Consider the following 17326-nt stretch of genomic DNA (forward strand, 5'->3'; position numbering starts at 1 on the left):
TCAGAGGCACACTTGCTAACGTCCACTTCTGCAGTCTGTGTATAAGAAAGATTCCACTGAATGAAAGTCGATAGCAAAAGGGATTCACACAAAGAGAAAAAGCCAATACTTTCTTTTCAAAATTTTCAGTATACAAGGATATGCACAGCCTCTTTCACACAAATGAGGCTCTTCCTCTTATAATCTAGAAAAAAAGTTCTGTACTAATATAGTGCACTTGGTAAAAATTCTTTTTCAGAGGAACATCGTATTTTTCTACTTTTTTCTCCCAAGTCTACCCTAGAATGACACAAAATACATGTGACAAAATGTATAAAACATTAGCTGAGTCTGTACCTCTTCCTAAGAGAAAGACAAAGAAAATGAAAACCTGGATTCTTTATAGAGTTGGTGCTTTTTTTTTTTTCTTTTGGAAACATAAAAAGCAGACATTTTTAAATGCGTAAGTCCCACAGTCCCTGTCCCCAAATCTGTAACAAAGCTCATATGATTCTGTATTTTCTATTTTTGAAAAGCAGAAAAAATATGAAAACTGAAAACCAGACTAACACAGAGATTATGTAAATGTTTAACTTTCTATTTTCACGGCCGCTTAAATCAGACAAATTACCATGAAAAGAGTCACTGCAAAATAATGGTGGGAAGACGTGATCATCTCACAAAACATGTTTCTGACAACAGAGGATCCCTGTGATTTCCACTCTGGCTCCTAAGAATGGAACTCACACAAGCAAAAGTCTAGAATCAATTAGGCAGACTTGCACATGACCCTGACTAAATTTCAAGAACAATCTAATGTCCACATTTGAACTAAGAGGCGGGTGATTAAGACTGGGTTGCTTCCGGTGGTTGCTCTGCACAGAAGAGTTCTCCAGTTTGCCTGGTTTACGGTGGTGGTGATGACCATACCACAATGCTCAGGGTGTAAACACAGGAGAAAATAATCCAGTTGCAAAAGTGATTTATGCATTGGTCTGGGAATAAGCAGCGCCAAGGAGGTAGTTCTGTGCTACCACGTCCAAACATATGCAAAAAGGAGATACACGCCACCAGAGGTGACCCGTATCATGAATTCATAGAGTTTAACACAGATGGAGAGGATTCAAAGAGCTCCTTAGGCCAGCGCTAGCCTTCAAGCACACTCCAGCTCTCCAGTAGCAGAAAAGAAGCCTCAGAATCAGAAGCTGGAAGTGTGCCCGGTGATGTCCTGGGCACATCAGGAAAGCTGGTTCTCCTGGATGTCAGAGCACCAGTTGGCATCACACAGTCATTCAGTGTCAATGGCATGGCTGTTGACCCTGGATCACCGGCTGATTATGCTCAGAAGAGCTATTCTTCAGAGAGGAAGTCACTCAATTGAGTTTAACATTGAAATAAAAGGAGTTGAATCTATCACTGGGAAAGCCTTTCCTTAACAACTGCCATAGAAACAACTGCTCACTCAGTCAAGCAGTACCCCAAAGCCTCCGCGCTACTGGGAAACAGTGCTATTGCCACACCTATTTCTACAGCAAAGAAGTCGAATTCTTTCTCAAGAATGCCCAGGAGACCAATCTTTGTCTGACTGGTGCAACATTTCACTTATTCTTCAAATAATCAAACAAACCTCCTTTGCTTCTCCCAAAGGTTGGTGATCAATTCAAATTCTACAAATTACATGACCATGACCTTCTGATTACCAGGATCCTAAATTCCAGATGCATCTATGTTACAAGTTCTTGCAAGAGCTTGTGAAGGTAGTGCAAGGTCTATAAGCATATTGTTTTCTGTATTGAAAAACCGGTATGTGATATCATAAAGTCTTCCCTTAAGTCAACCTGCTATAGTTTCACAAAATAACAGCATTTGCCTTAGAACTGAGACATTGAAATCTTATCCCATCAACTTTAATTGGCAGTAACAATAGTGCAACCGAAAAGAAACCTGGGAGATCCTTTGCTTCTCCTTTTTAATAATCTTATATGCTCCCACTCAGCAGAATAGAACAAAACTCCCACATTTTCTTTGTCTTCCAAAAATAGCCAGCCTTGCGAAGGGAAGGCGAGGGATAATGAACACCAGATGCCTACCTTCGCTGGTAGCCACATTCTTCTGGGCTTTGGTCGGCGTGTGATCTGTACTTGAACTCACGTCGGATGAGATGCTTGAGCTGCCTTTGCCTAGAGAAAACAGGATTGAGTTTTTGAGTTTTGTAATTTCAGAAGTGGACCGTGCCTTCCAACTAGTCCCACATCAAGCCACATCCCTCATTTCCAAGAAAGGAGCTGTGATACCAAAAATGGAGTTTATTAAGCTGTTTGCCTGACGTGTTAAAAATCTTTGGGGAAATATCTGACCCATGTTACCACAGAACCAAAGCTCTCCTCTAATATGGTTTGACTATAAACTCAGACAAGATTATAAAACATAGTCAAATATGATAACGTAATCTCATTTGGCATGCACGTGAATAAGAGTACATGTGCGGGACACATCTCTCACATTTTTTATTTGCAACTATAAACTATGCATTTTTCAGTAAAGGAAATGAGCAAATCTAAGAATGAGCATTATCAGAGGAGCAAGAGCCTGCTGACTCCACAGAGCTGCATCACCTTCAAAATCAAATTCCATTTTAATAGGTCCTTCTTTAAAAACCACCGAAACCACTTCATTTTTCTAACACAGTGATCCTCACCTGGGAATGATTTTTCTGTCCATGGGGATGCTTGACAATGTCTCATATCACATTTGGTTGTCACTAGAGGGATAGAGGTGCTACTTCATCTGAAGGGTGGTGGCCGGGGACACTGCTGAACAACTTAAATGCACAGAACAGCAGCCATGAGAAAGCATTACTCAGCATAAATTTCGGTAGTGCCGAGGGTGAGAAGTTCTGGTCTAAATGACCTTGCCTAAGCTCAGGGCTGAGTTTCTGCTCCTCTAACCTTTAACATAATCATATACGTTACTATTAATAAATGTGCTCCAAAAGTCACGTGAGAGTCTATAAATATGAACCACCCTTCACTGCCCAGTGAGGAAAGTGCCTAATGGCTATGGTGGGCAGAATTCAAAGATGCTCCCCTGATACCCATGTTCTTGGATCATCTCCTCCTTGAGTGTGGGCAGAACCTGTAACTAACTGACCTTTAACCCATACGATATGGCAAAGTTGAGAAGATTCTGCAGATGTAATTAAATTCCCTAAGCAATTGACTTTCTTAATCAAAAGGAGATTATTCTGGGTGGGTCTGACCTCATTAGGTGAATGCTTTAAGAGGATCCAGAGGAGAGTGAACCATCCTGCTGACCTTGAAGCTCAAATACCATGAGTTCTACCACTGCATGGAAGAGAATTCTGCCAACAACCTTGTAAGCTGGGAAGAAGATACAAAGGTCAGATGAGAGAACAGCCTTTGCCAAGGCCTTGTTTGCAGCTCTGTGAGCCCTGCACAAAACACCCAGCTGACCAATGCCTGGAATCCTGACCCAAAGAAATGGTGAGGAAACAACGTACCTCAAGTTATGCTGTGGTAATTTTTACGCAGCAATAGGAAACGAACACCACATCCTAGTACCCATACCTCAGGTGAACCCGCCCCACCACAAGTGGTGATCAGAACTCTCACACGCAGCTGAGAAACACTCTTTCCCAATGGCCTTTCCTGCTCAGTGGTGCACAAAATGCATGGAATGGTTGTGTCCCCAGAAGTCCTAACCCCAAGGAGATGGTATCAAGAGCGGAGCCTTTGGGAGGAAATTAGGTCATGAGAGCGGAGCCCTCACAGATAGGATGGGCACCTCTCCTGTCACGTGAAGAAATGAGAAGACAGCTGTAAATGAACCTCAGCAAATGCTACGTCTGCAGCCTCCTTGATCTTGAATTTTCCAGCATCCAGAACTTTAAGGAAAAAAATTCCATTGTTTATAAGCCACTCAGTCTATGGCATTTTGTTACAGCAGCCCAAAGAGACTAGGATAGTTTATAACCCCAGGGAGGTGGAGTGCTCAGAGTCTAAATTCAGTAGTACCTCTGGGTTTAGATTAAAAATCTTCAGAATTTTTTGGTTCTGTTCAAAGTCATGGAATAATCCAAGCTCATGTGTAATTTCACCTGTGCAGGGAAGAGAATTGGCTGTGGTTTCCTCTCCTGACACATTGAGACTTGTGGCTCTAAAACAAATCTGTTATGCACATGCCTTAGTTTGTGTCCAGCCATCCCCTATAAGCCTGGAATGGCTGCCATTTATCTGTCATGGTTCACATTTGGAGGTGGGCCGACACTGTGGGCCTGCTACCTAATTAGAAGTATGTCCACTTGGTCTCTGACCTCAGTCTGCCTTTCCCTTGCTTTTTGACCTTGGGCCTTCATTTCTCCCCTGGAGGGTTGGTGTCCACATCTGGTAGGGGAGGTGGCTGCACTAAGTGATTCCTGATGACTCCAATAGTCTGTGCTTCTGTGAGTCCATTGCATTACTCCTCAAGGCCGAGCAATGCAAACCCTCCCTTTAACAGGGCAGAAAACAGTAGTGCACACCACCAATATATATACTGAAATTATTTTAATTATATTATTGCTTAGTAATGCACAAAGGGAAAGCTAGAAATAAATTCCATATGCTCTAGCTCTTATTCAACAGAAAAACAAAACAAAATGACAAATTAAGGTCAAAACAATACAACCCATAACACTCAAATTAACAGCACTGGTTTAATATGATAGATGATGTTATTTTGCTGAGGTTAACTTGCCTTTCCAAAACTCAAATACAATACTGGATGCTGAAGCCAGTTTCTTGGTTTTGGGCATGCCTGTGCTACCCAAGAGTCACTCTCTCCTATGACAGATGACAACTCAGTGGCCCTTCATTGGGGCTGACAGTCTCATCACATTTAAAGTCTGCTCCCTTCTCTTTATCAGCTCGTAACCACAGAAGGAGAGATCCTTCCTTAGAAGATGGGAAAACCTGGACCATGGAATCTTGTCCCAGGGCTCTGTTATATAGGGGAATGAGTATATAATTATTACCTTCTATGATTTTAATTGGTACATGATAACTGTGCATCTTTACGAATTAGTCTGACATTTGAACTCAAGTGCACGATGTGTAATGATTGGATCAGGGTGACTGGTATAACCATCGCCCTAAACACTGAGCATTTCTTTGTGCTGGGAATATTCATTTTATGATTATCATCAAATTAAAAATGCAATATAAAACAACAAATATCAGAGGAAATTCTCAGACATGCCTGAGGACATGTGTGGTCATGCCTCAGGGGGCCACAAAACTCCAGTTTAAGAAAAGCTAGTATATGAAGGAAGGGGACAAAGTTGAGGAAATAATATTATTAATGTTATTCATGTAGCTAACATCGAGTGCACATGTTGTGTTTTGTACTCTAATAAATACTCCAGATGCCTCATCTTATGAAATATTCACTATGCACCACAACAGAGCTTCTGAATCTTTTTTATTATTGCCCTCACAAGACAACTTTTTAGACTTTTTTTCTAATTACCCCCATGAACTTGTGACACTACAGATATACTGTATATCTAGGTGTGTGTGTTATCCTTGCTTTATGCATAAAACGAGTAATAAAGTATTGTACCCCCAACAACCAATTTTTGTCCCTGGGCAGAAAAATCACATCCATTGAGAATGTATGTCCTTGGAAAAGACAAATATTTTTTAAATGCCTGAGCATTTAAGGCATTAAGCAATTAAGGAGTGCAAGATTACAGAGAGATAAATACAGTCGATCGATCGTCATTGTCTGAGGTATAGTTCTGTAAAGTCATCACAAACACTGAATTAGTGAATCCTGAAGCACTGCTCTGGAGGGAAATTCAGGGTTAAGTCAAACACTTATCATTTCACCTTAAACATTTATCATTTCTTTGGGTTGGGAACATTCACTTTACAATGGTGTTGGAACTTCTGCTCACATTTCTGTCAACTGATCAATACATGACTGTGTATTATGCATGTTTGTCTTAAAAGACCTCCAGCTTAATTTGTTGTTGACTCCTAAACACTGAGGTTATGGCCAGGGCTTCCTATCTCACATCTGAATGGCCTTATCTAACACAGGTAGGGGACATCACACCTCTGGCTTTTAGAGACACCAGCCAACTCTTCTGCAGGATACCTGGGAGCCATTTTAAGCAGTGAACTCTCCCGTAGAAAGTGTGAAAAGAAAAAAAATTGAGGCACTAGGTAGACCACAAAAGGGACCCTTAAGGATAGTGTATGAGCTAAAATAAGATATATTCCATGCTTTTATAATTACATCAAAATGGATTACTGTGGCATATAACTAAAAAGAATGAATAATAATAATAAAAGAGCTGAAATAAGAAGGCAGAGCATCACTTCCATCAGCCTCACCTGAGAACCTGTGCTTGGGACACTCAAAGTTTTCAATACTCTGTGCATATTTATGAATGACCCAGAGGTGCCATGAGTATTAATTTGGGGGTTACAAAAAATTGTACCAAGTAGGCAAATTCTCAAATACAGAATCTGCAAATAATGAGCAAGATAAGATCTTGTCTGACATGAGTCTCTGCAGTTTGAGCCCTGCTTTCAGGGGGACCAAAAAGGCTGGCATGTGGGAGCTGGCATCAGAAAGGCTGGGTTTGCTGTAACTTAAACCCACTCAGTTTCTTCAGCTATAAAAGGAGTATGGTAGGGGACCGATTCCTGCCTCATGGTGTAATGTAAAGATCAAATAAAGTAACCCAGACATATTCTTTGGGACCATGCAGGCACCTAGAAATACCCAACAACGTGGTATAATGAAGTCCATGTTTTGGATACTTATTAATATTCTTCTTTACTCCTTGGTCCTAGAAGCATGACCATCTCCCTGGTGAGTGTGAGTCAAGAGGAAATGGGCTGGGATTGGATGGGAGGTGTATGGAGAAGAAATGCCGCAGAATGAACTCAGTTAAAAAAAAAAAAAAAAAAAAAAAGTCTGTGGGGGGGGGGCAGGAAATATTCAGCTTCTAGCATCCCCCAGTCTGAAATCTCCAGTATGAAAGTATGCTTGCCAGCCAAGTTATTATCTTGGGAAGGGAACAGCTACATTTCTCCGCTACTTTTGCAAATCAAGGACCAGACCTGTCAGAATAGACCCTGATGGAAGTTAGGTAAGAGGGAAGAGGTGAGAAGAGGCATGAGAAGTCCCCCCACCCTCACCCACTCCTAGAGGGACCCTGGGAAGGACTGGGGCAAGGGGGCGCCAGACTGGAGCCTGGTTCCCCTCTGGGCTTCTCCTGGGAATAGGGAAGGTGTGCTGAGTACAAGAGAGCCACACTGGGGCAAGGGCACTGCTGGCATGGGTCTGCTATTTTGCTGCTGCCATTATTCTGCCTCCCCCACACCACCTTATGACCCAGATTGTGAGCCCGAGAACCTCCTCACCAGCCATTGGTCCCTTGTTATTAGCCTGTGAAATTCCGCTGCTTAAGAATGGCTCCCCCGCCATTCTCTCTCCCTGGCTCCTGCTCTTTCTCTCCCCCCTCACTCTTACTCTCACTCTTGCTCTCTCTCTCTCTCTCTCTCTCTCCCCCTTCCTCCTCCCTCCTCTCCCTCTTCCCCTCTCCCCCTCCTCTCTCTCTCGCTCTCTCTCTGAAAACCCCAGTGCTGGGCCAGGGTCTCCCTGGGCTTCAGCTGCAGACCTGTCAGGGATGGTGACGACCCTGACTGATGGTCTGCTCCTACGTGGGAAATCAGAGGTTGTGGGGACGCCCCTTCCTCTCCTGTCTCCTGTGAACTCTTAGCCACGGGCTCAGCCCAATCTAAAATTCTCTGCGACCTCCACCCCCTTGGCTGTCCACTCAGAAACATTGGGCCTCTCCATTTGACTCCAGATCTCAAACCTCGCAGGCTCATTTTCTATTGCAACACAGTCTGACCCTAATATAAGTTAGATAATGATTCCTCTTGGCTGGAGAATGGGACGTATACAACTTCTGTCACCGCAGTAGCAAGCTGATAGAGATTTCCTATGTTCAAACCATCTCTCTTCGCTCTCGACCCTCTTTGTGTCAACAAGACAAAAGAGATTCTTAGGCAGGAGTGCCTGATACCCATCAAGAGAAACTGCCTGAGTCAGAAATTTTGGGTGGTTTTAAGGTCTACAGATCTTGCTAAACAGGACCATGCCTGCTAAATTGCCTACGGAAGTTCCTACAAGATCAGATACTCCTCTTGGTCCGTTGTTATTAGCCTGCGAAATTCCACTGCTTAAGAATGGATCCCCTGCCATTCTCTCTCCCTTGCTCCTGCACTCTTCTCTCTCTCTGTCTCCCTCTCTTTCTTTGTCTCTCCTCCTCACTCTTGCACTCTCTCTCTCTCTCTCTCTCTCTCACCCTGCGAGCAGACACTTTGCCTGTCCCTTAATAAAATCTCTTGCGTAAGTTCCTGCATCCGGAGTGGTTTCTGGGTGCTTTCAGGCACTGTAGCCTTCATCCCCATAATTAGGTCAGTGGCTGGCGGGGTGGGGGGTGCTCATCCTCCCACTGGAAGCACAGCTGCATCAGGCTACCGGGCAAGGCTGGACTTGGGGACTCCGGCTGCAACTTCAGCAAGTCAACAGTTCCCTGGTAACACTGAGGAGACCCTAAGTCCAAGACGTGGGCTGTGGGCTTGCCTAAGGGAGTCAACCCAGTGGTCAGAGATGCTTCCAGAGCCATGACGAGAGGGTAGATTGCTACACCAGCACCCCATGGGGAACGTGACAGACCCGAGCAGATTGCTTCACACCAGCAAGGACTAGTGGTGTGGGATTTAAATTCTAGCTAGATTCTCCAGCCTCCTGCAGGTAGGGTTCAGCAATCTTGGTTCCAACATGTCCTCCAGGTGATTCTGATGACCCAAGTTTGAGAAGCTCATGGTAGCTCCCCATGATACTAATGCCTTGACCCCCCTGAGCAGTGTTGAGAACGCAGGAAGAGGCGGGAGAAGGGCTCAGCCTGGGATGTCACACAAACGAATGTTTAATAAATGTCAGCACTGTCTTCTACCACCCACCATGGCTGACTACTGTGTGTGGATGGAGCGACGGGGAATTTGTGGCTTAGCGCACTATCGCTGGAGTCAGAGCAGGGTTCAAACCCACTCCCACCATTTCCAAGCCACATCTATACCTGTGAATAGGTCTCTGAGACTCTAACCCGTTTTCATCTACACAGTGAGGATGAAAACCTTCCATCTTCCTCAAGGTATCAGAGGACCTCCTGGACATGATTTATTTATTTTAAAGAATTGGCTCACATAATTGTCAGTTTTGGTAGGTCTGAAGACCGCAGTCCACTGGGCTGGAAACGTAGGCAGTAGCTGATGCTATAGCCTGGGGGCAGAATTTATTTTTCCTAATAAAACTTGATTTTTGCTTTTAAGGCCTTCAAGTAAGGGGGGGGGGGGCGGCATTCATATTATTCTTAAAGACAATCTCTTTTACTTGCAGTCAACTGATGGTAGTTGTTGATCATATTTACAAAACACCTTCACAGCTTCACAAACACACTTAGATCAGTCTTTGACTAAATAACTGAGTGCTATAAACTGGCCATGTTAACACACAAAATGGGTCATCACAGTGACAGACCTACATGAGTTTAAACACTGAATCTACCACTTCCCAGCAACATATCTGGCAGAAGATGTGTCAAACTCATCTAGTCTCAGTGTCTTCACAAAATAGGCAGAAGCACAAACAAAAAGTAATGACCACTTTCCTCTACTAACAGTGAGGGGATTACATATATTTCAGAACTTGGGGACAGTTGCTCTGAGAAGAAACTGAACTAGGGTCTATAAATTATTCAATCACACCCACGCTATGAGCTATTAACACTGACCCAGTTATTGTAGCTTAATTCACTTCAGGGAACAAAAAATGAAATTTAAAATAATAATTATTTTACTATCACATGCAATAGTAAATAAATGTATAAATATCTGGTTTTAGCCAGCTTTTTCACTGCTGTGACCAAAGACCTGACAAGAACAATTTTAGAGGAGGAAACATTTACTTGGTCCTCAAGGTTTCTGAGGTCTCAGTGCACAGATGGCTGACTCCATTGCTCTGGGCCCAAAGTATGGCAGAACATCATGGTAGAAAGGTATGGTGGAGGAAAGCAGCTCAGGACATGGCAATCCACATCATACAAACCACAAGGCACACCCCCAGTGACCCACCTCCTCCAGCCACGCTCTACCTGCCTACAGTTACCACCCAGTTAATCAATTCAATGGAATCAATACACTGGTATTTACAATCTCATAACTCAATCATTTCACCTACAAATTTTCTCACATTATCTCAAACATGAGCTTTTGGGGGACAACTTGTATCTAAACCATAACACACACATTAAATCATATATAGTCTACATTCCAACAAAAATTCTTCAAGTATAAGCAAAGTTGACAATTCTACTCTGTAATTGCTTTATCTATGTTAAAGTTTTCTATTTGACCAATGTCTCAAACCCCCTTTAGGGCTATTAGTATAGTTTCTGTTGGATTTGGTAAAGTTTTCTCATTTAATTCCCTCCCAAGTGAGATAAAAGTCTAAATGAGGACAATTGAACAAAAAATTAGGTTTCAAATACAAACAAACAACAAAACAAAGGAAAACTAGCTAATATACCAAAGCTAGTAAATGTTATTTGTAATAGGTTAACATAACATATATGCATATAATTCCAAATTTTACCATGGAGATGTCAGTTGGTGGATCAATCATTAAGGTCACTTGAGACAAACTATTAACCCAGGAATGTTAGCAGAAGAATGTGCTAGTCTTTTATTCCAATCAAGCATTCCTCTGGGCTTTCTGTTGGAGTGTGCCAGGTTTTTCTAATGTATTAAGATATAGAGAATGTTCTTTAAATGGATACCTTGTTAGTGAGGGATTTCAAATTTCTTTTAATTTAAAAATTCCCATGTGTAAAATGCAAAACTAAGATTCTCCTCATTCTTAGTGCCCAAACTGATTTTGTTAAGTGCAGTTATTTAAAACAAAATGGTAAGAATATCTGTAATGATCTATAATAACCAAGCAAAGGAAAGGTATAGAAAAGAAAAATCAATACACAACAACAACAAAAAAAAAAATGAATCAATGGGGCCTTTGGATTTCTAACATTAACAGTTCAAGAAATCTCTTAAAAATTGATTCACTGTATGAATTCCAGACTCTGTGTTCTGCGTTGATCACGTGGATTTTTTTTTTTTTTTTTTTTTTTTTTTTGCGGTGCTGGGGATTGAGGTCACATGGATTCTAACCACAGACTTCTAACATGAACTCCACAAACAAGTAAGTGAACCCATGTGGTAGCCTCAGACCCATGTTCCCTGTTCCTCTCCACAACCTTGTTTTCAAACTGCTGCTGGTAGACCATGAGGGCCTGGTTTCATATTAAACGTCCATACAAAGGAAAGAGAATTCTGTTTCACTATCTCACAATTAGATCAAGGGAACACTGGGGCATATTTACGTATTGAACTCACTGTCATTTTCCTGATTGTTATCTTGAGAGAGTTTCTTATCTTCTTTGATCCACAGTTTAAATATCTATATAAACAGAACAATGATATTAGTTATCTCAGAATGATCTGGCTTAAGCTGTGGCCAAGGTGCATATTAGTTTTTGGAAAGAAACTGAACACATATTGTAAAAATGTATTAGCTTTTTCAGGCCAAAGGGAAGCAATTTGAGAGATGACTTCTCCAGGGTCGGAGGCCTTGAAGTGGAGTGAGCTGAGGACAAATAGAACCCTGAGCACTCAGCTCCGTTTTATTGTGAGTGGGAACATTAAATGGTGCCTTTGCTTTGCTTCATTCTTTGTTCTCTGCTGCAAAAATTGGAAGCAGGGGCCAAGAGGGAAGAGAAGAGGAAATGAAATGAAATAGAAGGAGTATGTCAGAGTCGTGATGGCTCTCTTCTGCTTTTCAAGCTGATTGATAACCTACCTGGTTCTTTTCCTACTCCAGTTTCCCAAATCCCCTAAAAAATGATGTCGGTCAGGGTCGCTGAGCAGGACACACCCGTTTGCAAGTGCTGCGATCCAGGGTGTTGCCAGAAAGGAAGATGTACTGGCTGAGCATCTGCTTCACCCCAGTGCACAGTGCTAGGCCTGGGACAGGGTCCCTTCCTAATTCCTAAGAAGCAGCCCTCCTGACGGGTTTTATGTGAAGTCTAAGAGAGTCCAAGAACACATCTCAACATTTGCCCCACTGTCGAGTGACAAAGTGAAGTCACCATTCAAAAGCAAGACCTGATTTAAGGTGCTGACTTTTTAAGTATTTTATTTGTGGTCAAATACATATAACATAAAATCTGCTATATACTCATCTTAAGTGTACAATTTAATGGCATTAACTATATTCAGGTGTGAAACCATCACCAAATAGCAACATTTCCAAAATGTCTTTCTCACCCCAAATAGTAAGTCTCCAGAACCATTAAGCAATAACTGCTCATTCGTCCCTCCCCAACCTCTGGTAGGCTGCATTTGCGTTCAGTGTCCATGAGCCTGCCTATGACAGATAACTCAGATAAGTGGAATCACACAGTGCTGTCTTCTTGTGCCAGGCTTCACTTAGCATAAGCCTCCACGGTTGCTTCACACACCGGTATTTCATTGCTTTCTATGGCTGAATAATATTCCACCATGTGCTTATGCTACTTTTGTCTATCCATTTGTCTGTTGATGGACACTTGGAAAGCTTTCATCTTTTGGTTATCATGAATAACTCTGTAACAAGAGGGTGCTGGTTTATGACTGCAATTTTTTTTTTTTTTTTTTTTTTACTTTTGAACATCTAGTGCTTGTTTCCAGTTAAAATCAAATCTTGAGTGCTATGGCTGGAGCAGTCAAGAAAAGTACACAGAGTTCTTCCAGGAGAGAAATGGGACAGCCCCACTGCTGAGACAGCAACTCCTCCAGGGCCATTTCAAACTCTGCTGCTGCCCAAGAGCTAGGGCAGAGAGCTGGGGGCTGAGAGGAGTGGGACGCAAAGAAATGATTCTGCAAAGTGTTACCTCTGGGCAGGGCAGCATTGCTGGTCACAAAGAGTCCAGAACAGCCAAAGAGCAGATGTCATGGAGCTTGGGCAGAGCACTGGAATCCAAACACAAACCTGCTACCAAGCTTTACTCTGCAATGACTGGGACTGAATGGCCAGGAGATGCCCCTGGGTTTCCCCTTTGTCCCCTGTGTGACCCTCTACTTTCTCTATAGGAAAGACAAGAAAAGAGCTGCAGCTTTTAGTGAGATAGCACTGGAAAGACTATCCCATTCCAAACCACAAAAGCAGAACCGTCTCATGGAGTGTCAACCCCTGGCTTAAATACACATGATCAAAGTAACCACTGCATGGCCATTTAGTGCATATGTGTTAACTGACCCCAGGAATAAACAGGAAATCTACTCCTAATGTGCAGTAATTCTGGCTCCATAGCGTTTCCTGGTGAGTACGATGCCTTCCTCGCAGGCACCATTCAAATCCATGTTATCCCAACAGTCTTTACACAAAGATTATGTGCAGAGAGTGCCAGACAGAACTTCCAAAATATACAGATTCCCAGGAGTGACGGGCCATACAGCCTCTGTATTAGTTTACTAAAGATGCTGTAATAAATTACCACTAACTAGATGGCTTAAAATAACAAAAGAAATGGTTATCTTACAGTTATGAAAACTAACAGTTTGAAATCAAGGGGTCAACAGGACCAGCCCCTTAGGGGCTCTAAGAGGAACAGTCCCCTGCCTCTCTCCTAGCCACTGGTGGTTGCCAGCAACACTTGGCATCCCTTAGCTTGTGACAGTATAACACCAATCTCTGCCTCACTCAACATGAGTACATCTCCTCTCTGTAGGTCTTCGTGCCTTTTCTTTGGAAAGGCCATATTGGATTAGGGTCACCCTACTTGGTACACCCTCATCTTAACTAATGACTTCAGCGGCAACCCCATCTCCAAATAAGGTCATATTCTGATGGTTCGTGAAAAACATGAATGGGATAGGGTGAAAACACAATTCAAACCAGTAGGAAGTCCAACACCATTGTCTACAGAATTAAGCAGAGAGCAGAACAATCCACCCTGAGACTCAAGTTTCATCATATGACAGCATTATTGTGAATGGAAAGGAAAGAGTCGCAAGTAAGATCATGGAAGGCAAGAAGTCTGAAAGAGTCCCCCAGCTTGTGAAAAAGCAAGCACTTGGCTCCTGAGCACACACAGCTTCAGCTGAAATGGGCAGGCATTGTTTCAGTAATGTCACCACGGCAGAGCCTGCTCCCCGCAGGCACACACCCACCTCCAGGTCTTTAGGCAATGCTGAAAGAGTTAACACAGATGCTGCTGCTGCAAGGACAGATGCTGCTGCTGCTGACAGATGGAGCTTCACAGCTGGGTTTCTGAACAGAATAATAGAAGGATCAAAACCATGGAAAGACTACAGACATTACCCCAAGAACTTCCATTGTATCATAAGTCACTCAAAAGTCATTCTCATGCTAAAACCAACAGCATTACAATTTGTACCAGCATTTAATCACCCTCCCCAAAAGTTCTGAAGAAACTCTGAGGCCCTGAGAAAAGATCCTGAGGCTGTCGGGCTACATCTGGACACGCGAGGAGAGACCAGCAGTCACCTGCAGCTCCTGCTACTTCAGCACGGTCTGCGGAGCCCGCGCAGGCCTGTGAAGCCCTGGGCTCCTGTCCTGGCATCAGGAGTCTGCTGCGTCCATGACCCAGTAACTGCCACTTTCAGCTCACTCATTATTTCATCCCGAATCCCATGGCAATTCGCATAATTCACACAAGATTCTGACCCTGGAGCCTTTTCCTGCAGGATTTTGAAGGTGGGAAAAGAGGAGACCAAACCACAATTGCCTTTTAACTGAGTGTAGTGAAGAGCCAGGTGGCATTTCTCTTGGGGCCCTAGGGCTTTCTATGGCTCAGTCTTGAGGAAGCTCAGTTACAGACCAGTGCACCTTCCAGCCATTACTGATTTCAGGGTTTTATACAAAGTGTTTGTGCACGTGTTTAGCTCACTTATCACTGATGATCAACCTAAGGCAGTGCAAATTCTGAATAGGACGTCCAATAAATGCCTTTGATTCTCCTTATTCTCCTCCCTTCAGGCACATCAGTGATCCTGTCACCAGTGGAAGGGGAAAAGGGACTTCATATTCAAGACCTTTACCTTATTTAATGCAATACAATCCTAGGATCTCATTACGTTTCCTACCTCACATTGTCCACCTGATAAAGGATCGCAGGCAAAAGTCTATTGTCGAAATTCTACGTAAGGAAACTTAAAATGATTCTAACAGCCCCATTTGGTAGAGGAGTGTACAAACAAGTTTTCCTTCCACAGAGAAGATACTGGAACCAAATATACTGGAACAGAAAGAATGGAACCTGTATTCAAATCTGCGTTTGCCCCTGATTAGCTGGTCAGCCCTGAGGAAGTCCTTGGGTGCTTCTCAACCCCATCCTCACTCCTGATGGGGGACAGCAATACCAGTGGGATCTTCTTGGTCCCCAAATGAGGATCCCGATTTCCCTCCCTGCCAAGCCCCTTAAGAGTACCCCCATTCTCCTCCCATAGCTCTCACCCTTTCCTTGGAGTGGGGGGCTTTTTCCTGGGGGCTATGTGAGAAGTTACCATTCTATTCTACATGGCTACTCTTCTCTCTGTACTAGTGGGCATGGCTGAGCACAGGGCACCAGAGAGAGGATGACCAGCAGCACGGGAAGCCTCACAGACTGCTGGACTCCTCCTACTACCACAGCTGGAGGGAGGGAGGGCCAAGGAAGTACAGTGGGCACATGGATGACCCCATCTCTGCATCCACTCCAGCCCCCAGCCTCGTGCCTCATGGTTGGGGGTACTGATCTGGCCTCTCCTTTCACCAGGAAACTCTGCCTGTCCTGAGTCCGTTCGCAGTCGCCCATCCTCACTGCCCAGCGCCATTTTCAAGCGAGACTGATCCTCCTGCTTTCTCTTTTGCACTTGCTCACCTCCCACCATGTAAGGCACAACACCACGGCCCTCACACCGCGACACCCTCGGACTTCCCAGCGTCCAGAACCGTAAGTAAATAAAGTTCTTCTCCTTACAAATAACCCAGTCTGTGAAATTCTGGCATAGCAACAGAAAATGGACCAAGACAAAAGAATAGTTCACTTTTCAAGGAAGATGGAGATGGCAACAGAGAGAGAAAGATATCAGGTAAGGACATCAGTGAGATATTACCAATTCAAGGCAACTCACTACTGGGTTTCTCGTTATGTGAACCAGTAAGAGACAAAGAAGAGTCTGTCTGTGGCACCTCAGCATGTATGCTGGGATGGCAGCAATTTCATGATAACTAAAATTATAACTTGAATTTAAGAAAAAAATTGTCATCCCAAAGATACTTTTTCCATGTGAAAGGGACACTTTCTAACTTAGAGACTGACTATGAAAGGCTGAATAAGTATAAAGCCATGATTTTAACAGTGATGAACTGTAATGTTTTAACTAAGCACAAACAAGTAAAAACAGAAGCAGTATACTTGGCCACACGATAAATCCAATAAGGCTTCCAGACCCTGGGAGAGAGTTTAATTTGCTCTGGGCAATGAACAGATGACTTGGTAGGTCTTTCTTCTTTTAAAAACTTAAGTTCAGCTTCCACCTATAATCTATGTTGTATTTTTCAAAGCTTTATGCAGTTAAAAAAAAATCCTCCCTAAATTTGCATTTACAGCCCTTTTATCATATAAATTGGGGTCATAACCTAAGTTTAGGTTTACAGGAGCCAGCGAAGGGAAAGGTCTGCCTTCTATAAAAGGAAATACATTAAGCAAAATAAATCTTGCCTGAAACTGGAATCTTTCTTGAATATAGCAATTTAGGAGCTAAGCTCTTCTCTCTTTTGAAAATACAATAGTTTCGCCTTTTGACCAGAATAGATCAAATTCTCCAGGGATGACTGTTGTTTCTTTTCTCATTCCATTTCCTGAAGTGCTGATTCTTGTTTGATTACCATAAAATTCCCTAGAATTCTTTTCCCAAACTCTTTCAGCAGAAAGGTATCACTTCATCTATAAAGGTGTCAGGAACATTCTCCCATCCACACTAAGGATGAACAGGAACCAGGGATTTACGATTTCAATCTGCATGCTAAACCCTCTCCTCTAGTTCTTCTTCATTCACCTCCTTTTAAAACTTACTGTCCTCATCCTAAAAAGCAAGCTGCCCTCCATGGATGTGTTTTGTGGAACCCAGGTAGGAATTCTAGAGTGCGTTTATGTTGTGAGTAT

The 17326-nt window shown here is 43.0% G+C and overlaps 1 protein-coding gene across 1 annotated transcript in view; it reads right to left on the minus strand.

Annotated features, from left to right (window-relative positions):
• FBXL7 (F-box and leucine rich repeat protein 7) overlaps positions 1-17326 on the minus strand; it is a 373746-nt gene that overhangs the window by 266723 nt on the left and 89697 nt on the right. Inside the window, exon 2 of the mRNA XM_079144579.1 lies at positions 2070-2159. Coding sequence (XP_079000705.1) covers positions 2070-2159 — 90 coding nt within the window. The remainder of the gene's footprint in view (positions 1-2069; positions 2160-17326) is intronic.

The sequence above is a fragment of the Sciurus vulgaris genome (assembly GCF_902686455.1).
Source record: "Sciurus vulgaris genome assembly, chromosome: 6".
Taxonomy (NCBI): domain Eukaryota; kingdom Metazoa; phylum Chordata; class Mammalia; order Rodentia; family Sciuridae; genus Sciurus; species Sciurus vulgaris.